Here is a 24,867-nt window from a genome sequence, read left to right as displayed (position 1 = left end):
TGGCCGCCATCCCTTTTCTATGTGTTACAAATGACTTTGGAGTGAAAATTAAAACTAGGACCGTCATTTTGCAGTCTTAGGATGAAAGCCTCAGTTAACTTTGTAAGAGAAAGAACAAAACCCAAATATCCTTCAGAGTCCCTCTCCTTCCCGTTCTTCCTCTCTCTCCGCTAGACCCAGTTAAGTAAAGCTCTTACGAAAGCTTTATTTTAAAAAATGACTTCAGACATCCGAGTCCTTTTTAAGGCTTAATCTAGTGTTATACAATTTGAAGGCATTTGGTCATTGTACACCTTTCAAAAATTCCAACAGATGAAAATCTTTCTTTTTCAAATGACAGAGTCAATGTGTGTGTAGAGTTATTAAACTGCTTTTCTTGTCTGTGAGCTAGGCAATTTGTAGCTGTCGAGAGTCCAAATTTACTAAATAGGAAAAACAACATTTCCTCTTCTTTAACCAGCATGCCTGCGTGCATGAGCAAGCTGATGTGCTGTCTGTAAGAAAGTCTCCTTCAAGTTTCAGAATATTTAAAACAATTTAAGCCACGGCTTTAGCAATCGGCCCTTTGCATTTCCCAGTAACGGGATAAGGCAATTCCTGTTAAATACTTGACACTCTGTGCTAACTCAAATATCTCATCCTTTTAGTGTGCATGGTTTTTCTCTTGGGTACCAAGGGGTAGCCTTATATATTTATATAGGCCTATTCTATCTACATTGTATTTTGTAGATACTTATATACAAAACTGTATACAAAAATATTTTGTAGGCATTTATATATATAATAGCTTTATATATAAAGTGATTTTCCCAAACAATCATCATGTGTGCTCTCTGCACCCACACAGCCACAAGTTAAAGGAGATGAAAGAATGTCAAATCCTGCCATTCACCGTTGCCACTCATCGATGCCGAAATTGACTTAGTGCACAGCACAGTGTGACCTTGCTTTTCACTTTGACAAGTGCAAGATGTAACCCCTAATAATTCTCCTTCTCGCCCCCCAACCCATTCTTTTCTCTTGCCCGGACTCCTCTTTTTGCAATACAGAAATATGTTCAGTGGACTGCGGCTCACACGGCGTCTGCATGGGGGGCTCCTGTCGCTGTGAAGAAGGCTGGACCGGCCCGGCGTGTAATCAGAGAGCTTGCCACCCTCGCTGTGCTGAGCACGGGACGTGCAAGGACGGCAAGTGCGAGTGCAGCCAAGGATGGAACGGAGAGCACTGCACAATTGGTAGGCCAACCAGACTTCTAGCTAGCTACCTACTGCACTTCCTGTTCTGTGCTGGGACCAAACCCAGACCAAACTCGCCATGATAGATAAGCCGTCTGTCACCAGACTTCACCCCCTACCCATGAATGCTTCTCCCTGTCCTCCATCTACTGCAAAAGAGGTCAAATTCTTGGAAGTTTTTCTACTTGGAAGAAATTCCCCTCTTCAAATTTTCTTTAATTTTCTTATACGGAAAAGAGTAGTTTTGTTGTTAAGTACTGTCTATATTTTACAATGTAAATTCACTTCTTGTTAGAGAAACATGCTGGAGTATGAGATGTAATTATTTGTATTTGTTGTTTAGTATGATGGCCATAAAAATGGACTCGCATAAAGAAATTGCAGTTTGTTTCTAAACTGTGCATTTTGGTCAGCTGTAGTGTCCATAGACACATCCCCCACAGACTGCTCACCCAGCCACTGTGGCATTGCCTCTCATTAAGTCCTGGCTGCTGGGATTCTATGTTGATATTGCACCTCCTAACAGCAATCATACTTCCTAGTTTACATATTTTGTTAAATTTTCCCAAATACCTGGACTTGCTGATCTCCATAGATTTCAGCAGCTCTTCTGAGGCTTTTGGTACAGGGAGTTTCTATCAAAGAGGTTTGATTTCCTTTTTTTTTAATGGCTTTATATTCCAATATCATTAGAAGTAAACTAAAGTAAGCCCAAGAGTAGCTGGTTTTTTTTATATGCCTGACACTTCTTCAAATATGATGATCTTCACAAATGCCTGTAGGTTGGATAAAATATTAACCATATTTTTCAGACCAAAAATGGTTTTTGTAAAAGGAAAAAAAGAAAAAAAAAAAAACTAAAGTAGTGAAAAGGGTTGCCTGTACCTAGCCAACGTTTAACAAGGATTCAAGAGGATCTAGAACAAGTTACCACCCTTTCAACACATGCAGTATTCCCGTACCCTTCAAATTGCAGAATTCAAATGCTCAACTCATAAAGTACATTAAAAGGTAAAGCGAGTCATAAGTTTCTACCTCACCTCATTAAAAATGACCATCAATGATTGTACAGGGCAGGCTGACAAGAGTTTCAAAGGTAAGGCACCATATGTTCCCCAATATTTTGCACTTGGCAGGTAAAATGTTAATGAAGCGATTTGGGACGGTGTTGGTAACTTACTGTATCCTTCCAGTGGGTGTGTATGATGCACTTCTTATTTTGCTTACAGGAGTTGGGCAGCAAGAAATTTCATCATGGGACAATTTGAAATCACACATGTGTTCTAAGACTGTCACATGCACATAACCCACCCCCCGCCCACATACACCCCCCTCACACACACACACACACAATTAAAAGTTAATCTTCTTTTAAGTTAGCATAATTCTGTCTTTACCAACTTTATGTAAGATTCTCTGCAGTGTTGTTGGCATCCCTTGACATCTCTTTCAAGGGTCCCACCACAGCCCCACGTTTGGTGATCTTCTGGGAAGACTCTTAGGACTCTTAGAGTTGATTGGATTCACGGCTGTAGTTTATAGTAATCAGAAAGAAGGAAGGACACGTCAGAGTCTGGAGTCCCATGAAGGGCCAGCCTTTCTACTTGCTGAGACACTTCACTGTGCAGAATTTTCTCCGAGAAGAAAGCCTTTGAAACTGAAGGTGCAAGGGTTTGGGCTTGAGGACCGTCTTCTGTTCGCCATGATCGCTGTCATCTCAGACTCTCAGAAGAGCAAGCATTTAGGGCTCCTTCTAGACTCAGAACCTGTAGCAATATAGGGAGTGCCCACACTTTTTAGATGCCACACAAGACCCAGCCCCACCAGCTTCTAACATGCCTTCTGCACCATCACCTCTACAAGACCCTTAGGGGTGACTCGCTGACACTAAGGAGCGGTTCTGTCTTCCGCAATCATCCCCAAACATCCGTATTCATAACTCTTGCTCAGTGTTCATCCCTGCTTTGACATGGCTCTCCCTTCTGCTGGCTTCTAGGGCAGGGCCCACAGGAGACTCATGAAGCTACACTAAGGCAGGCAACAGTTGACAAGCAGGTTTTCTGTCTCTTTCTCTGAAAGCACAAAGGACAGTCCAGCGCCCCTGGGTCCAAACATCTCTTCACCAGAATCTGAGTCCTCCCACCGCAGAGACAAGACGACACGATGATGCTTCTTATCTCACTCAACTTCATAAATTAATTCTAGCTAGGAGCAAAAGAAATATATCTGTCACTATTTAATCCTAGGGAAAACAGCAGATACATGTGCGTAGCTTTAAGAAATCAGAAATGTACCAGAAAGCTACAATAGGCACATATAACTTGTCACCGAGTAGCCACCCAACGACCTGGTCTGTTGCCGCGTCCTCGCTGGCATATAGTTAACAGTTTCCTGTGGATACACTCTTCCAAAAACTTTCCTAGTTGTTCGGAAACGGACAAGATTCTTGTTAGAACTGGGACTTTTGATTGCAATTGAATTGTTTCTTGCACTGTTGGTTAACAACTCTGTTTTCTGTTTTTTCCATTAAGTGTGCTGCTTTATACTCCAGTACAGGAAATAAAGGACCTACCTGGATGTGTAGGGCTGAGGACGTAGCTCTGTGGTAAAATGTTTTTCCAGGATACAGAAGCCCCTGGGCTCAATTCTCAGCAGCACCTAAAAGAAGAGTGTAGCAATCCCTTTAGTCCTGCTTTGATCCTTCATGCTGCTAGAATGATTCCAGTTTTGCCCTTCTCCTGTCTGCTTTTGTGCATGTCACAGTGAAGCCCAAGGGCCACTTGTGAGCCGCTGGCAAGGCAGCCAGGAAGTGGTGGAGCCTGTCCCCATTTGGGACTGTTACTTCCTGTTCCTCTCAGTTCCAACACGTATCTGGCTGAAAGAAACTGTCATCTTGCGAGAGACTCCTCATAAGTCATCGGGATTTTATTTTCCTTTCTCCATATTTCGAGTCATTCCATAGACTACAAACAGGGAGGTTAATTGAAAGAGAGTTGGAGGAGCAAACACGGGTTCTCGACAGATAGCAGAAGAGTATTCATTGGTCACCTGACTGTCTTCATAAACTCGGTTCCTGCTTTCATAACATCATGGGCATGCTGGTAGTGAAAGAGTTGGGAATGCAGAATACTCACTGGACACTTGCTCTCACATAGAGAGTCTCATGCTGATATTTTTATTAGTGTGGTCGTATCTTCCTCTTTACAAATGATGAGTTCCGCAAAGTAGACGTGTTCATCCACAGGGCTTGTGCCAAGTCTTCCTTGCTTCGGTTACTCTTTTACTCGTGATATGTGCAGATGAAAGATAAAACAATAGGAGACTGATTTTTTTCAGGAATATTGTGATAAAAAGGGATATCTTTCTCTCCCCGCCCCAACCCCCCCCCCAGGAAGGCACTTAGGAATATTGGGCCCTTTTATGAATAAAGAAGCAGAAAGTGCCACATCTGTACAGGCAGCAGTACTTGTCATTGACATGGCTTGACGCTAACAGCCCATAACACTAGTGTAGCCCCGAGATCGTGGTAACAGTCGTGTTGGGCTGTGGCTTATCTGTGGGAGGGAGGATTCCCCTATTTCTCCTGAGGTAGGAAGTGTGTAAGGATAGCATAGAGGTAGGAAGTGTGTAAGGATAGCATAGAGGTAGGAAGTGTGTAAGGATAGCATAGAGGTAGGAAGTGTGTAAGGATAGCATAGAGGTAGGAAGTGTGTAAGGATAGCATAGAGGTAGGAAGTGTGTAAGGATAGCATAGAGGTAGGAAGTGTGTAAGGATAGCATAGAGGTAGGAAGTGTGTAAGGATAGCATAGAGGACCCCAGAAGCAAGTCAAAAAAAAAACCAGAAAAAACTCATGTGGACTGGAATTAAATATCTTCTAAACAACAATTGCCGTAATTTGAGTATCACGTGTCTATCACGATATTTAAGAGGATTAGACGATTGTGCTCTGTGAGGGTTGATGTGAGTCAGGTTTAAAACTAGTATCTGATAAGTTCAAATCTGTAAACTGCGAGATACTGGTGAGTTTTGAGCAGACCGAGTGAGTTCCTATCCCTGTGTTTAACTGGAATAGACTTAGAACCCTTAGATATGTGAAGGCAACTCGGTTGGTCGGTTTGGTTCAACCACTTGTCTCAGGTAAAAGAAAGGAGAGTTGTCTGCCGTCGGCCTGTGACTCTACTTTAGTGGCCACAGAAACAAAGCAAATCCTGTCTCCACGTCTGCATGTTGCTTATTAGCGGAGTGCAAAGCTAACTGAATGCCCTGGGCAGGGAGAAGTCCTAACTGCCTCGTTTTTGAGCATTCATCAATCTATAACTCCCACAAGGCCTTTTCTCTTTAGCATCCATTGAAAAGATTTTTCCCTTCGTTATCCATTTATGCCTATCTGAGTGCATTGGAGACCAGAGATGAGATTGAGTCGTGAACAGGCCGTAGGGGTGTTGAATAACACTTGACTGTTCTCTCCCATGAATAGGTGTCACGGACAAGAAGGCTCAGCTCTGCCAGCTCTGAGGATGGCTGAGGGTCTTCTCAAACCCACTGGTGCTTTTCATTTCTCCAGAGAACCGAAAGGGAGGAAATGGGCTTATATTAGTAACAGGGAAGATGACGGGCTAGAGAACATACCTAAATCTCGGGAAAAGCCCCCTTTGAAATAGTTGAATCTCCATTCCAGTAAGCCTTAACAGTCTGTCAGAATTCGGTAGGTGTGTGAGATTGGCCATTCCGTTTTCCCTTTCGTGTTAATTTTAGAAGTGGGGTGCTTTTTAATTTCCTTCCATTCCGTCCGTTATCCCAAAGGATTAAGTAGTCTCTTGGATCCGAAAGATTCTCCAGGTCATTTGCAGTTTTGGGATGTCTTAGCTGTTGATGGTTTCTGTTGACAATGCGGAGGTAGTAGACCTAAGCACGGGGTTCCCTCGTCACCTCAGTTTCCTTTTGCCACAGGAAGGAATCGTCTTCACTTCTGAAGAAGTCCCGAGAACCACTTTGTGATATCCCGAGATATCACCTGCCCACCCCCATTACTTTTTCCATACGAATTCACTTATTTTGCCCATTAAGTACCATGGAATGGCGTCTCTATTATACGTACTAAATACTGTTCCATTTAAAAGGCGCTGTAACATCTTTTTAATACACAGACTCTGAATGTCTTTAAGTCATTTTGGGGGTTCAGCATGACTAGTGTCTTAACTGTTCTTTGCCTTAGTTGGAGTCTTTTTCCAATGTAAAGTGATTATGATAATTAATATTTATGTGTGATTTTAGAATACAGTGTTCGAATGTCTGAGAACTTGTGGACTTATGTCCTTGCTGAACAATTAAATGACATTGAGAAATTAATCCATTGTCACTCTATATTTGTATCCTCTTACGAAGAATGTGAACGTTACATACATCAAAGAATTGTTTCGGTTAGAGAAAAACGCTATCCTATGAATTATAGCACTTAATCTAGTGCTTATAAAGGAAAGTTAATAGCTTTGAGTCTCAATTTTCTTGGTAAGTAGGAAAGAGACAAACTGCAGCTCAGACCGTGGCTTAGGTATTAACATATTGTGAAACCAGTAAAGTCTGGTGGTACGGTCCATAACCCCAGCACTCAGGAGGCTGATGCAGGAGGATCACAAGTTCAAGTCCATCCCAAGAACCTAGGGAGTCACTATCTTAAAAATCTACAATAAAAAACAAGTTGCCAGGGGCATTTACTTAAAGAGTTAACAGAATTCTTGCCTCATGTCAGGGTGGATATTGGTTAATAAGAAGCCGTGTGTGTCTGGGTCGGGTTTAAAGAGTTGTTTTTGAAATCATGATATAAAGGGAAGGGAAGATATATCATGATATTTTTCTTCTAGTAATGTCTCAAATACAGAGTTGTCTATTGAACAGCATTGATTTTGTTGTTGTTGTTGTTGTTCTTTTGAGGCGATTCAAATGGAAATTTGACCTAGGGGAAATACTAATTTTTTATGCTACAATCCAGCTATTTGTTTTTATTCTAATTCCTTAGAACATCGGGAAACACAATCATGAATGATCACAAAGACGTGCTTGTTTGCCCAGACAAAACTTAGGTATACTGTACTCCACAAACTCCTGTTAAACAGTGTGGTTGCCCTGATCTTTGGGGTATGGAAGACGAGAAACAGACAAGGAACTGTAGCAGCTAGGGAGTATGGGAGAGGGAAGGATCCAAGCCTTTGCCAGCGTGGCCACATGTTCCATTCTTACCTCAAGCAATAGTGTAAGAGTAGTAGTTTTATTCACGTGGAAAAACCATGTGACAGTTGGGAAAAATAAGAGTGTATGAGTGCTTTGTTTACATTACAAATTTAGTTGTTTGGGAACTTTCAGCAGGTTTTTTCGTAGTATCTCCCCCCACCCCCCAAAAAAGTTAGAATTAATATAATAAGACCACATGGAATTTTTAAAGTATCTTTTTGTTCAAATGCTATTTGTAATCAACACATACACACTACTACACATCTGTATACCAACACGCTGGGACCATTCAGTTTCCTGTCAGTCAATAGAGAAGAGTAGGTAAGAGAACAATCATGCCATGGTACCTGAGTCCTGGGCCAAGCCAGCTTTACTGGGCAGTCGCAGAAGCCTAAGCATCAGGGTCTCTCATCCCTACCAGCCTGTTCTAAGGCCTCACTGAGGGACCAGGACTTCATCTAGCCATGTATTGCTATGACGTTTACAAATCACTTAGGACCTCTGTCTCTTCATATTCCAGCCTCCTCTCCAGCACACTTTCCCTTGTGCACAGCTGTGTGTTATACTTCACATTGAATGAAGACCAAGTTATCTTTCTCCACTCTACAGAAATATTACAAAATCATTGTTGTTTTAAGGAGACAAAGTGAGTGTTGTCCGGCAGTCTTGGAGAAAATGGCTGTTTAGAGACATGGCTGTCATTTAGTAAACATTGTATAGCTTTTCTGACATGTGTGCTATTCCTCAACTTAAATTTTCTTCTACCTTTGCGGTGATTTTCCTTGTTCCAAATAATTCTTTACTCTGGTACAGCACTTCATCTATCTTGAGGTTATTTTTCCTGAAGAGACTCTCCTCCCACGTTGTAAGCATTTCAACCATCACCACCCCAAATAAACTAAATCTACCCTGTCCCCAACCGCCACCCTGAACCCCCAATCCTCCCCCCCCCCGTCCCCCCATGCTGTATCATGTGCTATCTATGGCATGATAGGAAGGTACACAGGTCTCCTGTGTCTCTGTTTCCTCATTTGTAAAGTGGGAATAAAGAGACCTAGCTCCCTCCTGGAGCTGCTGAGAGTGTTGGGCAGAGGAAAATTGTAGTGGGCACAGCCCTGGCACAGAGCAAACCCCACATGGAGGCGTCTTACCATTACTGCTGCTACTGGAGCATTTGGGCTGATGGTTAATGGACTGACACCAATCACTACTTTCTTCCTGAACCATCTCTCAGGTTCTACTCATTCCCTCTGAGAATCAGGGATGCCTGCTGGGTACCAGGATTAACTCCTTGTCTTCCCAGGATGCTTGGGGTAAAGCCAATAGCTTCACGGTGATCTGTGACCCCTTGTGCAGGGCGGGTCGGCATGGAGCCGTGAAGTACGGGGTTGATCTGAAGGACACTTTCCTGAGCCTGCTGGGCAGTAGAGAGTCAGGTAGGCTGAAAGTCTTTCCGTGGAGCCTATAGCATTGTGGCTTGTTAAGGAATGAGCTACTCAATGCTAAGCTGATATAAAGTCGGATGTGACTCCAGCAGACTGGCCCCCTAGGGAATGGAGGGAAGCCCCCTTCTAAGCTGACTGAGCATCATCCGTGTTCTGGAAGCCAGTCTGGATTTCTGATGTCTGATTTCTTCTGTCGAGGTTAACCTGAGTGTCCATCTGGGGCCTCTCCGACATTATTTTTCTCATTTGAGCCCTAAGTTATTCATTTAATGGTTTTATATACACTACTTCATCTTCCATAATACCTTCGGAATTGGTAATTTTCTTAAATTAGGTCATTTAGTCCCTTTGCCACAAGTGCAAACCTGCTTTCTCTGACCTCTCTAAGAGATGGGCACCCTCTCTCATTAGGATGTCAGTGCTCTCTTTACTCTAAAAGGTGTGTCAGAGATGTTCATGTTTCGCCACTCAGCCTGTGTCAGGTCTGCGAGGAAGGAATGTTGGGTGTCTATTTTGGTGTGGTTTATTTCACCTTCAAGTGGTTCTTCTCCCTCCCATATGACCATATGAATCACTCTTTGTTTTGTTTTGATTTTTTTTTTTAACGTATACTGATCTCATCACAGAAAGCCTTGGAGCTGTGGGTTCAACTCAGTGCTGGCCAAGGGTGCAAACAGTGGTAGAACCGTGCTTTCTGTCCGTGTCTTTTACCTGCTGAGTGAGTGAGCACTCAGCCAATGGAAACTGATTCAGAGGTCCTGGTGGAGCCTGATTCAATGAGACTCCGTGTTTCTGACATGGGTTAGCCTCAAATGCTACCTGTCAAAGGGTTTGAGTCACTTGATTTCTGCTTTATAACCCATACCCATAAAGCAACAGAGTTGTAGTAAATGTGCACTCTTCTTTGGATGGTTTTGAAATACATTGCATCGTCTATAGTATTCTGTTCTGTTCTGCCCTTCTGTATCCTTATAGACTTCCCTTTATATGATGTATGTATCATGATTTAATAAATACATAAAGTATCAAATAATTAAATTATCTTCTCATACCATTCAAATCCTTAAAAAAAAAAAAAAAAAAAAAAAAGCTTAGATTTGAATCTTCAGTTGCCTTGGCACCTGGTTTTCTATAGCATTTGTAAAATCACCATCCAGTTGGCTGTTGTGACAGGTGTTCTCCAGTCACCGGGTGGGGTTATTTCTTAGTATACCCATTTCCTTTTCCCTAAGGATGGGTTGAAATCCGAGCATAGTCAGCATTTGCTGTTGGAGCGCCCTTCTCAGCCTAGTCTCACTGTTTTCCGTCCTTGGTACTGAGATTTATTAGGGGGCGACAGCATCATCGGCCTGAGAATGTCAGTTCTCAGATCTGAACAACCTTTTGCCTTCTCATCCTAGTTTCTATGTAAATCCCACCGGAGACTGCATCGTTTCCTAGCGAGTTTTAGTTAGGGCTCAGCTAACTTTCTGTGTAGGGGAAACCAACTTCTAAATCATAATTACTTAAGATTTGAGGGGGTTGGGACGGTGCTGATAGAGTTTGGACCCAAGACTTGACACATGCCAAGTAGGTTATGTACCCCCAAGCTGTATTGTCAGCCTTCAAGGAATTGTCTTAATTCATTAATTTAAATTGATAATTTCTCTACTGTGTCTGTGATTTTTATTGACTTAAGATTTCCATTGACTTTAAGAGTTCCATTAACTTAAATTAACATGTTCTATGCCGTGTCTAAGAGTTCCGTCATTCCTTAAGTCTCATTCTCATTGTAAGTCAGTTCATTTGCTTAAGCGTTTTCTGAAAGATGTTAACAGATGCAGGGGAGGAAAGAGGTTTCAACTCACCTCCTGAAGACTTAGTAACTCAAGGCTATAATATAAATAGGATGTCCAGAGACAGATAAACAGGACAGTTTTGTAACAGAAACAAACTAACAGATTAATGGGAAAGTAAGATATAAATATGTTGCTGCTGTACAAGTTTGCATGGTGACTTAACACGTAATACGAAAAGTCAAGGGGGGTCAGATGGTTCAAGTATAAAAAGCTGCAGAAAGATAGACTTAAGATTTTTCTGGGGAAGGTGACAAGAGACCTAGAAACTCCCAAGAGATGCAAACCTTAGAGATGGAAGGAGCCAAATACACAAAAGAAATGCAAGTAACACTTCCTAGAAGGGCAAGTGCCAGACTCTCTGCTTAATAAGATGTTTGTGGCATCCAGGACCAGGACTTACTGCTTCTCCAAGAGGGAGTTACCTTAGGAAGATCAAACAACTGCAGAAACATCCCCCTCTGCCACCCATAAGGGGGTGGCAGGTAGAAGGAGGTCCTAGAAACCTTATTCACCATCAGATCAAAGCACTTAACACATCAAGCACCATGCTTTGGGGTAACATTTCTCAATCCCTAACACTGAATAAAGGCTTACTGAGGTACATTTCAGTTTTCAAATCATACTGTTTTATGTAAACTTGCCATTGGTTCTGTGCTAACACGCTGGAATATCATTTTCAACGTGGAATGCCTTGTTGATTGCATCATTTAAGAACCATCTTTAAGATTTTAGTTACCACCAAAACCTCTCATCTCAGTGGTTTTAAAACTCAATTGTCTAGATATACAGTTGAACGGAGAAGAAAAGAAAAAAATATTCTCTTCAGTTATGGCTAAGTTCCTCAGAAGCCTTTTAGTTGGGAAGTAAAGAGCCACAGCGTTAGGAATTGAAGCCACATGCACAATATTGTTTTCAACTATTTCGGGGCATGCGCAAAGAAGGGAAAGCTTATATGAAGTTGCTACATCTTTCCCAAAACTCTACCCAGGTAACTTAAAGAGCCAGGCAGCTAAGGAGGAACTAATATGCAGTTTAGGTGATTTTTTTTTTTATATGCTAAGAATGATAGCATTCTAAGGAGGTGAATAAAAAGTTAGAGGCTTGGGGAAAATTGATCACAGAGTAAAGTACTTGTTTTACAAGCATGAGGACCTGAGCAGAGATCCTCAGCACCATGTAAGAAGCTTAGCATGGGTACTGCATCTATGTTCCCAGCACTGGGAGGCAGACAAGAGGATCTCAAGTGTTTGCTGGCCAAACGGTCTTGACAGTCAGTGAACACAAGGTTTAGTGAGAGACCTTATCTCAAAGATAGATGGATGGGTGGGCGGATGGATAGATGGATGGATGGATAGATAGAGAGGGCAAGAGAGACGGTAGATAGATAGATAGATAGATAGATAGATAGATAGATAGATAGATAGATAGATAGATAGATAGATAGATAGATAGATAGGGAGAGATAATAGATACATTGCATGCTTGCTCACTATGTACACAACACAGTAGATTTTGATTTGCTTTATTGTAAGGGTGAGAGAATAAAGCCCCCAGTTCCAAACACTGTCTCACTCCTCCACGCAGCGTCGACTCAGTCTTGCCCGGGCAGACTTTCCTTTCGTGCGTAAGACAAGTGGAAAGCAGCCTCTTAGTTTCCTTTTCACCTGCCATTTAGTTGCTGGTTGCTTTCACCTTCATCTATATAAAGTTTTGTTTGTTTTTCAGTGCAGGTTTCTCTGTGTATCCCTGGCTGTCCTAGAACTCATTCTGTAGACCAGGCTGGCCTCGAACTCACAGAGATCTGTCTGCCTCTCCCTTCCAAGTGTTGGGATTAAAGGCTTGTGCCTATATAAGTTTCTGTAAGTGTATTAGTTCTTTGAGAGTTTCTTATGCATATTAACCACACTCCCCTAGTCACTCAAATTTGGGTCCATTCCTTTAAACCCATCAAGACCAGTTTGTGTTGCCCTAGTATTCTTAGGTCTGTTTCCACTGGAGTGTGGCCAACTTATGAGGAGCCTCACCCTTGGAGAGAACTCTCTCTCTTTCCCAGCAGTTGCAAACAGCTCCCATTCCCATGCTGGGATTCAGTCTGGCTTGGGCATGCTGGGGTCTTGTATGTGTAGCTGCCCTGCTGTGTCCAGAAGACAGTTTCTTTGCAGTCGTCCACCATATCTGACTCTTACACTCTCTCTACTCCCTCTTCCACTATGATCCCTGTGTCTTTCAGGGAGGAGGCATAGTAGATATGTCCCATTTAGGCTAAGCATTCTGTGGTCTCTTATTCTCTGCACCTTAGCCACTTGTGGGTCTCTTCTTGCACTATCTACTGCCAATAGAACCAGGCATAGGACAGGTGTTTCTTAGACAGTCATAGGGACCTACCTAATTTCAAAAGAGAAATTTTCCTGTGCTAATAGCTCATCCGAAAAGCAGTGCCCCCCCCCCCCAAACCCTGGTCTGTTGACAGTATTCACAGATACTGGTGTGACTGAAGCCAATTTCTTTCCTACGGTTCTTCATAAGAGGGTCGATGACCCTCTCCTGTTTGAGTGCCCCTTTAAAGTGGAAAACAACCATCTGAAATACAGCTGATGTTTCTCGGATTCAACAGGCGTGTGCCTTGGGTAAATTAAGGAGCAAAGGAGGCCCTTAAATATGAGTACATTGTCAGATGCTTCTCCATTAAACTCTGTTGGTTGAATGAAATTAGTAAATAATTGTGTTGGTGGGGAACCTACTACCTCCAAATGTGATATAATGCCTTCCTTTAACAGCAGAGCTTAATTTTTTTCCTATACGCCAAATTAGTTTTTTAGGGCAATCTACATTGCAAATTGACCGATTTGCATTAAAACTATGCAGACTGGTTCTGATTTGTCAACACCTCTTTTTTTTCTTTTCTATTCTTTTTTTTTTTTTAAAGTCTTTAACATTAAGTATGGGTGGGTAAAACCATCTGCCTATGAAGCTTGCCCGAAGCTCCATCCTTTAACACACGAGACAGGTTACAGCTGTTTAATTGTTATGGTGTCGGAATGATTCCCTTCCTATCCGAAATTAATATTTATATATGCGTGCATAGAAAACATGCAGTTAAACATGTGATCTAATTGCGGATTAATGGCAGCAGGTATCCATTCATTAGTCCCCTGCATGAACAATGAGGGAGAAAGCAGTGCATTTCACAATCTCTTGATTGTGACATTTCCCGGCTCTTGACTGGTCAGAAGAGTCCCCAGCAATGGTCATCATGAAGGCAAGTCATCCAGGCCCCATACCCTGGCCCATGGGAAGGAACATGGTACCAGTATAGCTGGCCTAAAATGTGAAAGGAGAAAAATCTACGTGGTGATTTTATACACTCATCCTAGTGCGTCAATCTGGTGTCCTTCGGGCTGTGGCCAGTATAAGCCCAAGCCACACAGAGGAAGTCCAGATACTCAAGTTCACATGCATGGGACAACCACACTTCTGAAAAGCTTGTCTAGGCTGAGAATGGTCTTCTTTTATTCCAAAATGGCGAGGCACGAATTTAAATTTATCGCACTCTGCTATTATAGTTAACAATGTATATTCCATCTGCTTGGTACATTTCGGAGTGAAAATAGAATGCAAAATTCTCAGCAAGCTCACAATACACGGATAGAGGCGTGCATGTAAAAGAGGCCAGTTAAAGGCCCTGGTTCCCATTTAGTTACTGCAATGCTAGCATAGACTTCTGAGTAGGTGGTTTGGATACTTATGTGGACACTCAAGCTCATTTAGAAAATGTTAATTTACCTTCCTGAAATGAAGCCAATAGTGGAAGTAGTAGGATGCTTTCATTTAAAAAGTTGAATCACAAATCATTTAATATCATGTCGCTAAGTCAATGGGATGATTTGAATGACACAGAGGAAAACTTTTTTCTACACACACAGACACACACACACAAAATGGGGTTGTGCTCCCCTCAGAGAATGAACTCATTCATATAAATGTGGTTCCTACCAACAGAATGTATATTGAGCTGAAGAATGAGGGACCCATCCTGGCATTGTAAGCAGTGTGCAAAACAAATTATTAGCAGCCCCAAGGTCGTTTGCTTAAAGTCAAACTTTCCCTTCTTTTTGGTTTCTTAAAATAATAGCAATAATTACCATTATTATTGTTGTTGTATATTTAATATCATATGATAGTAATAACATATAATATTAATCCTAATCATTATTATAAGTCACCTCATAAGTCTGGGTTTTTCAATTATAAACTGTGAATAAGATGAATCCCTACTACCTGCTAAGTGTATACCATGGGCTGAGATCTAATATAGAGTGGTCTTCATAGATTGGCTGTATTATAAGGTAAAGCTATTAGACCTTCAGGAAACCGCAGTTCAGAGAACTTAATCTGTAGACCTTCTCTATGGCTATATGGCTGATGTACAAGAGAACCCCATTCCAACCCCGCAAGAGCTATTCCTGAGCTCATACGCTGAAGAACTAGCTGAGGCTGCCTGGTACATCATTCCTAAGTTGGTCATGTATGTTTTCATACAGTAGAAATTCTTTTTTTCCATAATAAACTAATAACCATTTGTCATAAAAATCTGAATCGCCATAAAAACATATGAAGTAACAGTCATTGCTCAGTAATAAAATGCCTTGTGTTTATAATTTTATTTCAAGGAAGTTTGAAAGATTTTTAGCAAGGTTTGAAATATATCTATTAATAGTGCTTAAAGTTTTTCAAATAAAAATAACAATTACAAAAACAAAAAAATGTTAAAGAACATTAATTATACTGGGAAGAATTTGAAGAGGTTGGAAACTATTGAAAAAATGTGTTTTCCTTTGCAAAATTTAAGTTTATATCTAGTTTCTATATCACCTGAAATGATTAGGCTAAATACTTTATACAGGCTTTGGCCACTAAACAATGCACTTGTAGAAAATGGGTAGATTATACTTGTCATCAGTGTATGCCCATAGAGAGAAGGTATAGAAAGTTATCTGTATACTTTTGTGCACTTTCTCGCCTCAGAATCAGGGATAAGGCATTCTATTTAAGTCATCTTTCAAAAATTAACTATTTTCGTCTACATATTTAAATGAGTTATAGTTTATCTGGGTGGAGTGAAAAAGACAATTTGATCTTTTTAATTAAAGTTTTCCTACCTAAAACGAAAACTGATGTAAGAAAGACCCAAAGCTCTATTCACCTAATTGACAGTCTACAAACTTTCCCTTCTTTTGAATTTTTAAATATTAATTATTAACTTGGTGAGGCAGGATTTGATGTCACCTAAGATGCTCTCAAACTCCATAAGTCACATATTTTGACTCTGAACTTCTGATAGGAGGTGACTTCTATGTCCACTGAGTGCCGGGATTGCAAGCATGCACCATTACATAAAACAGCCATTCTGATTTATGTAATTCTGGGAGTTGAACCCTGGACTTCATGCATCTTAGACAAGCACAGCAGCAGCTGAGCTACATTCCCAGCCCAAGTATTGAATTTTTCAAATACATAAAGACGAGTGAAGTAGTGATTATAGGTAGCCCCTGATCCATTCTGAACAAATCAGTACCTTCCTCTGACTGATATTCTGTCTGTCTGTCTGTTTTTTGAGATACGGTTCTTCTGGATAGCTGTAGCTGTCCTGGAACTCACTATGAAAACCAGGCTGGCCTTGAACTCACAGCCTCTGCTTCCCAAGTGCTGAGGTAAAGGGACACAGCTCCAGCCCCAGTTCTGATTGGTGTTTTAGCACTGTATGACACACTGCAGTTCTTGTTTCAAATACATAACTCTTGGCATAAAATTTTGTAGCACGCATATGTGTGTTCTGTGGCTTGAACTCAGGGCCTTACACACAGTAAGCATGGGCCCTCCCACTGAGATGTGTCCTCAGCCTATACTTTTGAGAGCGTCCTGAGAATCGAACCCAGGGCCCTGTACATAGTTAGCATATGCTCTACACAGAGCTACACCCTCATTCCATTTGAGTAACATTAGCAGTGCTCTCTGGCTAGTTTTTTTTTTCCCACATCAGAATACTAAACTACACCTGTCCTTTACCCCACCCCCACCCCTGCCTTCTTGAATCACAAAATCCCAAGCTGGGTTTTCCCTTATGTCATCCAGTAAAACCCAGGGACTGGGAACTAAAGGAGACATGTGTTGGTAACATGTTTCTGTATATGATCCAACAGGAGGAATCGTGCCACATTCGAAGACTATTACAAAGCTCGACACAGTGTGTGCCAGACAATAGCTTCTCTTGTGACAAGTTCTGCATATGTTGACATCCATGTGTCTGGGCAGGCATTCTGAGTACCCCCATTGTAAATATATAGTCTTCATTTGGGCATATAATTTTAAACTGAAGGAAATACCAAATACTGTCCTGTAAGGAGGCCCTGTAACTAACTCATAGTGGCCCTTTAATGACAGTGCTGTCCTTACAATACTGTAGTTAGTCCCAAAGCATCTTTTCTCTGTGATCTGAATTATTATAGTCTGGTTTAAGTCAGGAAGTGACCATTTCACTCTGTGGGGACGTCTTGTTTTGAGTAGCATTCCAAACCAAAGCATAGTGATTTACCTGCGTGGATAATGTGAGGAACAATGCATTCATCCAGAAATGTCATACACCAAATTTCCAAACTGAAACAAAAACAGAGAGGGGGTAAAGAGTGAATACCCACCGGGCAGTGGTGGCGCACGCCTTTAATCCCAGCACTCGGGAGGCAAAGGCAGGCGGATTTCTGGGTTCAAGGCCAGCCTGGTCTACAAAGTGAGTTCCAGGACAGCCAGAGCTATACAGAGAAGGCCTGTCTCAAACAAACAAACAAACAAAAAACCCAAACAAACAAACAAAACAAAAACAGGGAATACCCAAACTGTCAAAGATATTTGAAGCAGGTCTTCAGAAGGGGGCCAGTTTTGGGGAGTAAATGGTCTCTAAGAAAGCACACTATGCACATATGCACACAAGCTATTTTTCTTTATATGACACCATCTCACACTTACTAGATGCTGAAATTCAAATTCATTGGCTTTCCTAGATGGTGTGGAATATTTTAAATGCTTTTCCCTGATCTTAGAATAAAAATTCTCGGGGTTTTTTTTTTTTTTTGTAAAGTATATTTTAATGGACCTATGTAAACTCTTAAGAATATAGAATTATTTTATGGTGTTTAAAATGATGTCAGTATCATAATCCTTTATGGTATAGTAATCAGTAATAAAACCTCACAGTGAGTACCAATTAAGGAACATCAACTCAATGGGTATGCGGCCTGCACGCTGATTTAAACGGTTGCTGATTGGAATAAATGGATTTAATATATACTTATTTGCAGACGGTAGCTTCTCTGTCACCCTACTAGGGCTTGGCGCATGAATAATCTAAGAATGATGCTTACTTACAACTTTAATGAGATACTAATGTGAATCATTTTTTTCTTAAATCTGCGTTTTAGAACTTGTGAAGCACACAATGCTACATACAAACTCTGCCCTCCCTGCCAAGGACTTCGCACTCCTAGCCGCAGCGAGGAGTACCTCCTTGCTTTAGTGTGCACCCCTCTGAGTGAATTAACCTCTTCTGAAGATAGACCCCTAGGCTCCGACTGTTGTCTTTAAAAAGAGAAATATTTCCAGTGTCCTCAATCCTCTATTGTTTGCCTATGTCTAACTTAAATCTGAGAGTTAATTCAGCAGTCCCGTGGAAATACTGTACAATTTAATGTGTTCCGACCAAGCACTCCGTCGACGGCGGAAACAGTGGGAATTGTTCCTAACCAAACACATCAGCAGCTATGCACACACAGACACTTTCCCTTTTCCCTCGTGAGCTACTTAATATACATGGAGCCAACATGGTTGCCTCCGTCTCTTCTCTGTGTTTATGAGAATCGGCGTATTGGTGATTTGGAATCGATATCATGCCAAGTAGCCTTTGAGACATCCATGTTCCTCCCTAAAGAAGACAGACATGTATATTCTTTGACTTCATTCCTTTTTAAAAGTGAACAGCCTTCCTTGGTTATACTGCTGAGCAGGTCCTCCTGGTGCGGCGTTTATAGGCCAGCTGAACTGCTTCTGTTCTTGTCTTCAGCCCTTTGGGTTGTGTGTGTATTTTTACCTGCCTGCCTACTGGTTTTCAAGACTGCACGTTACAGCAGTTCGTAGCCAAAAGCTGTAACGTACTGTTACGTGCACTGGGGTATCGGTGGGTTAGTGGTTCAAGTTAGCTTGTATTCAGTCTTCCCTTCATCTGCAGTGATGAAGTAATGCTTTCCCCTTGGTCAGACATTCCCCGGACCAATCCCAAAACAGATGATGCGCATGCTCGGCCTCACACAGGTACACAGCCCTGTGTCTTCTGAGCTGTACACGTGACTGGCTGACTCAAAGTGGGACTCTCGGTGCTTTCCCAGTTGCCTGCAGGTTCAGCCTAGACAAGTCAGTCCCCTGTCCTGTGCCTCTATCTCTTTGCCACTAAAATGGAAAGATAAGGATTCTTCTACCTCTTAACTCGTAGGAGGGGGAAAATGCAACAGCTAATGTATTGTAAATGCTTAGCGTAGTTTTCACATATAATTAACAGCAAATGGCAGTTACTGTTAACACCCTCGTGTGTTAGGGGGAGGGGGAGAAACAGATAGGTGACAGATAGGTGACAGATAGGTGACAGAGAAGGGGGGGATTTATGAACTGAGTAGTACAAACTTCCTCTCCTTTCCCTACAGATCGCTTCTTCATAGAACATACAGAAGCCTTCATAAGACATGTCTTTCCTCACTTTCCATAACACGTGTTAAAACTATATGGAACCAGGCAACAAGAATACATTGATTATCCCGACGCTAATGAGGACTATTTATGCATAAAGTCATATACATCTGTAAAACTCATCAAAGCTCTAGATTTTGATGACAGTCCTTAGAGGAACTTGCAAAGTGATGTTGTACCTTCCTAACCATCGTGTTAGAAAGCAAATGCAACCCTGTGAACAGGTACTCCATAAGGGCCTCAGAGCCCAAGCTCAGTACTGAGCCAGAAGGTAGCAGATCATCTTATCCACCTCTGTGTGTCTTCCCCCCAGTCAGTGAGAAGGCTTAAAAAGAGAACGGATTCTCTCTTACAGGACACAGAGAGACACGTTTCCAAAGATTGCGGGACCAGCCCTTTGCTTTGCTGATACTGAAAGCATATTGACTGGTAATCCAATGGCAATACTTCCACAGTCTCCCAGTCATTGCCCGCCAGTGTCAGCAAGTAGATCAGGGACCCCTAGTGCCTAGTCTTTCACTTGCTGTGTCCCAGGGGCCACTGTGCAAATGGACATATTTTGAAAGAGGCAGTGAAAACCAGGAATTAGTCAGAGCCATGAAAGGCATCTGCATCCTGACATTCATTGCAAGGAGACCCGTTTTGAGGGTGAGTTCATCTTCACTGTCAACGTGGCTAGACTGAGTCACCAGGAAGTTGAGGCATATGTCTGTGTCCAATTGTGGGGGCCTTGCCACAGAGGACTAGGGGAGGAATAACTGTCCTGAATGACACCAACATGGACTGGGGACTTAAACGGATTAAAAAAAAAAAACAAGGGGGGGGGTGAGTATCAATATTCCCTTTTCTCTGCTTCCTGGCCACCCACCCCCATCGTACCTCTAAAAGATAGAGCTAAGATGAATCGTCCAATCCTTTAAGTTGCTTCTGACTGGCATTTTTGTCACAGCAATGTATAGCTAACTCATACACTCCCTTGGTGTTACTCAAAGGAGCCTTGTGGAAGACATCTAAAAGAAGGTGGTGCTATCCCCATGGCTTTAGCAATGATTCGCATTCTTAGGTCAATAATGGGTGTGCGGTCCTTCTGCAGCAGTGTATATGTGTGTGTGTGTGTGTGTGTGTGTGTGTGTGTGTGTGTGTGTGTGTACTGGGGAAAGAGATGGCTTCATGACAATGGTTCTTAGCCATGTCTGGAGCCAGACAGCCCATGGGGCTGGCCCGCTTAACTTGTTCTCTCTCTCTCTCTCTCTCTCTCTCTCTCTCTCTCTCTCTCTCTCTCTCTCTCTCTCTCTCTCATCTGTATTTGCTGTCTCAGTTACGCTTACATCCTAAGCTGGTGCTGAAGATTAAATAAACGAGTAATATAAAGTGCTTAGCCTAATACCATAAACTAAAGCCTTTTTATTACCGTCAAGAAGCAAGGTTGGGAAGAGAGCACCTCGTGTTCTAAGGTCATTCTGAAACTGGTCTAAACTGAAAGAAAGGCCGACCTGGGTCAGAGGTAGGAACCAGTAGCTGTTGTTATACCAGCCGAGTGCTCGTAATCTCCAAGGCACTCAGAGGCAGAGCTCAGAGAAGAGTCTAGAATCGTCTCAACCACTTGTATTTGTAGTGTGTGTGGTTTTCAGAATCCTTCTGTCACTGGTTCTTTTGGATATGAAACCCAAAATAAAGTTTGAGAAATCACCTCCCTACAAGAAATATGGAACTACTCTCCCTGTGTTCTACGTGGATCCCCTTAAGAGATAAACACTCTAAAAGTCAAGAAAAGTATTTCATGAATAAAACATAATAATAGCTTTTCTTAAATGGCTAGCCTACACACCTATAAGAAAGTTCCATGGGGGAGGCGGGGGGGGAAGACCTTAAAATTTGGTACAACTACTTGGTATTCTTTTACATTTAAGCATACACTTTCAAAGTAATTTCTCTGCAACCTAATGTGCATATCAGCAACTGTTAGGTATATTAATTTTTAACTATATTGTATTGTTTTTACGATTATTATTCCTAATGGCTTCTTGCAACATGCCTGCATTTTTTTGATTATTTCCTGCCCTGGCTTCTATAATGATATTTTTATTGTTGCAATTATTTCCCTAACTATTTTAACCTCGTGTATCCATATTTCCTTTCATTGTTCAGGATCAGGCTTTTGAGGTCATCATCGCAAACTTTACCCTTGAAAGTAAAATATAGGTGATTGTTTTTTAGTCTTAGTTTTAACCTATCAGTGATTCTTTATGATATTTAATATGTTCCTCGTGATATGAAAATGATAAATCTTGATATCTTATTCTCGGTACACATACTTTCATAGCTGCTTCATAGTGTTTTCGTGGACACTGTGTTAAAATACTTCTGATAAGTTAAAGTGTTGTGCTAATTATGATTTACCGTGTATCTTCCAATGCATTTTCTAATTTCAGCTCCTCCCTTTGGTATCTACCTGAGCCAATGGCAGACCTACCTTTACTGTGCATCAGCCCATTGCTTTGCATAATTGATGCTGTTTGCTAAATTAACCAGGACTGACTGGTCAGAAAACGCTCAGTCCCCTTAAACCTACTAATAGAGATTAGAATATAGGCTCTGTTCTTTATCTTGTTTGCATTAACTGTAGCAGATCTGATATAAAAAAGCACATGATATACTGGCCAGCTGTAATCAGTGTAACTAATTTTTATGAACTAAGAATTCCCTTGGAAACACTACCCTGCCTGAATCGGAAATTCTAGATTATTAATATCGTTATGATTACGTGCAGATAGTCAAATGAGCTATTATAGAACTCTTGCAGATTATATAATACTTAGAAGGAATTATTAAAAATGTGTATCAGTGTCTGATGCAGTAATACATTTCTCCTTTAATGCTTGAGAGATGAATTATGCTTGCTAAGTTATGAATGCAGAGTAGACCTAATGTCATTTCTTCTTTCACCTTAATTTCCCTTGTAATGTATTGTCAATTAGCCATAAACGTTCTTATTTTTAAAGGCAATTCAGAAGCCTCTAATGGAATCCTGTGGCAAGGCGAAGGATCCTTTTATATACACAGTACAGATGTGTCAAAACCACTTATGGGTTTGTTTACCCACATGACACAGCCAGCAGCCCGGAGTGTCTCATGCGAAAGCTACCATGTAAATCATTCCGTTAAGAGTACCACTGCCACTTGCATATGTCAGTAATGAAAAATAATCAACATAAGCACCTTTGAAAAGCAATTTCAGATCATTAAAGATGTATGAATTTTGACAAAGCAAGAAGATTTGAGGCTTATTAAGAATATATTAGGTCTCTGCCGTGAGTGACGGGAGAGAGGCTGTCTCAGAAAGATAAATGGTACACAGACAGCAGAGATACAGTCTTGGTCCAGCTGGTCCCGTAAACCTGGTGAGAAAAAAAAAAACAGCCTATTTCAAGATGGTCCTTGAGACAAAACAATGTCTTGGACCACTCCTGTTCCCTAATGGACTACATATGTGAAACAGCTTGTCCGTCTGGCTTGGAGCCACAGGCTACTGTAGACTCCTACAGGGCTTCATACGCCCTTTTCCAAGTAGAATGAAAATACATTTGTCTGATGGTTTTTTCATTTCATTCTTTTCCTTGATGCCTATTTACTTATTAACCGTTAAACTTTGGTTACTGTAGATCTCATAGCAGTAAACTTCCAAAACTCTTTAGCCATAAAGACCCCCATTCCACCAAAGCTGCGTAGCTATAGTCTTAACAGGAATGAGAACGGCATGTATTCCAAAGAACCCCAGCAGGGAGGTGTTAGCTTCCCCCAGACTGATCTTTAAAGTGCTGTGTGGTTCCTGGCGTCATGACCACATTGACTAAAATTGAGAGTAGTGCATTTTTAGAAGATTCGAAGTACATCTCTGTCATGTGATGTGAGTCTATGTCAGCTGCAGCTCCTCGATTTGCATGTGAATTCTGAAATTTTCCTTGTCCCATGTGACACTTCTGAAATGTCTGTCTGTTCTTTTTTTCCTTTTCAATTTCCCAAGCTCACTATTTGGATAAGATAGTTAAAGGTACTGTATATCTACTCTTTGTTGACATATCTGCATAAATAACTATATAGCTGTGTATCAGATTGCGCTAGGTGTAACAGTAGACATTTTCATGCCTATTTTTGTAAATTATAACTTGGGCTTACATTGTGTGAGTTGCCTCGGATTTAAATTATTGGGACTTAAATTGTCTGTGTCTCATTTTTATAATTTTCGGTTCTCACAGATTTCATTCCAACTTAAAAACAATAGCTGTCACTAAAACCGAAACTGAAGATTGCAGTACATTTGCTGTTTTTTGGTTTCACTATTTTGCTTCAAAAATCTTCGTTGCTTGCAACTCAGCTAATGAGCTTTAAATTATAAATTAAAGAATCATAAATACTCTTATCACAGAATAAGAGTTGCCACCCTAGAGAACATTCTGGCTAACATATGTTGAAAGAGAGAAAATCTCATTTTGCCTCGGATGGAAGCTTCTTTGGCTCTTTCTAAATGTGTCAGAATATATATGTATAGATGATACCATAATTTCTCTTTTGTTATTCTTACAAAACTACAAAATCTCATGCATGCCATTGCATCAGAACTGATAATGTTGCTCGGCAAAAAACAGCAGAGGCTCACGTCTTCAGTTACCCTAGAAATAGGTGGAGCAATGCTGAACGCAAAGAAAACCCCTCCCTCTCTCCCCAGATGACCTATTTTCCTCTCCTTGTTTGTGTTTTCCATTAGAATATGAAAATATTCATGGCAATATCCAGGCTTTCCTATCCTGATTCCATGTGCAAGCAGTTACTCCTGCTGCACATTGGCAGTGGGGCGGTTAAATACTTCTACTTCAGGAAAAAACCACAAAGAGAACACACCGATAAGGAACACTTACCTTCTATGTATGAGCAAATCCATAGATACAGACGGTAACTGTCTAAAGACAAAATAAGCCACAGAATTAATCTCATCCTGGCCTGATGGTATCCTTAAGTATCACTGCGTCAGAAGGCAACCTTCTTCCTGTTGGCTGTAATTGAAGAGCTTAAGAAATAGAAATGGCTCTTTGAGATATTTCCTCCCCAGGCTCCACACTGGAGACCCATACCTGAATAATCATTTGACTAAACGTCTTACAACACATTGCTCCGTTAAAGCTTAGGTCCCCAACAAGTGGGATGCTCTCGGGATAAGGAGCTGTGTATCAACACCCCCTCTCCTCCCACCCTGTTGCTGGAGCAAGTGTTTTATTATATGTCTTCTACACCAAATGACTCACAGTTAGCCAAAGAGACTTGATTGCTAGCCAGG

The 24,867-nt window shown here is 41.3% G+C and overlaps 1 protein-coding gene and 1 long non-coding RNA gene across 27 annotated transcripts in view; one reads left to right on the top strand and one right to left on the bottom strand.

Annotated features, from left to right (window-relative positions):
* Tenm3 (teneurin transmembrane protein 3) overlaps positions 1-24,867 on the top strand; it is a 1,297,160-nt gene that overhangs the window by 1,186,001 nt on the left and 86,292 nt on the right. For 17 of the 26 annotated variants that reach the window (NM_011857.3, XM_006509405.3, XM_011242216.3 and 14 more), the window contains 2 exons: positions 1,050-1,235; positions 23,560-23,586. The exons of 1 other annotated variant lie outside the window; for it this stretch is intronic. In NM_011857.3, the coding sequence (NP_035987.3) occupies positions 1,050-1,235; positions 23,560-23,586 (213 nt within the window). The remainder of the gene's footprint in view (positions 1-1,049; positions 1,236-23,559; positions 23,587-24,867) is intronic. 8 more of the 26 variants (XM_017312781.2, XM_017312780.2, XM_017312779.2 and 5 more) reach the window with 2 other exon arrangements.
* On the bottom strand, positions 3,693-24,778 carry Gm51531. Its single transcript, XR_003947393.1, has 3 exons — positions 24,452-24,778; positions 4,370-22,933; positions 3,693-3,893 (listed from the first exon to the last, which is right to left on the bottom strand). It is a non-coding gene; the product is annotated as a predicted gene, 51531 (long non-coding RNA).

The sequence above is a fragment of the Mus musculus genome, chromosome 8, assembly GCF_000001635.26.
Source record: "Mus musculus strain C57BL/6J chromosome 8, GRCm38.p6 C57BL/6J".
NCBI lineage: Eukaryota > Metazoa > Chordata > Mammalia > Rodentia > Muridae > Mus > Mus musculus.
The sequence above is the reverse complement of the archived record's forward strand: the minus strand, read 5'-3'. Positions and strand labels throughout refer to the sequence as shown.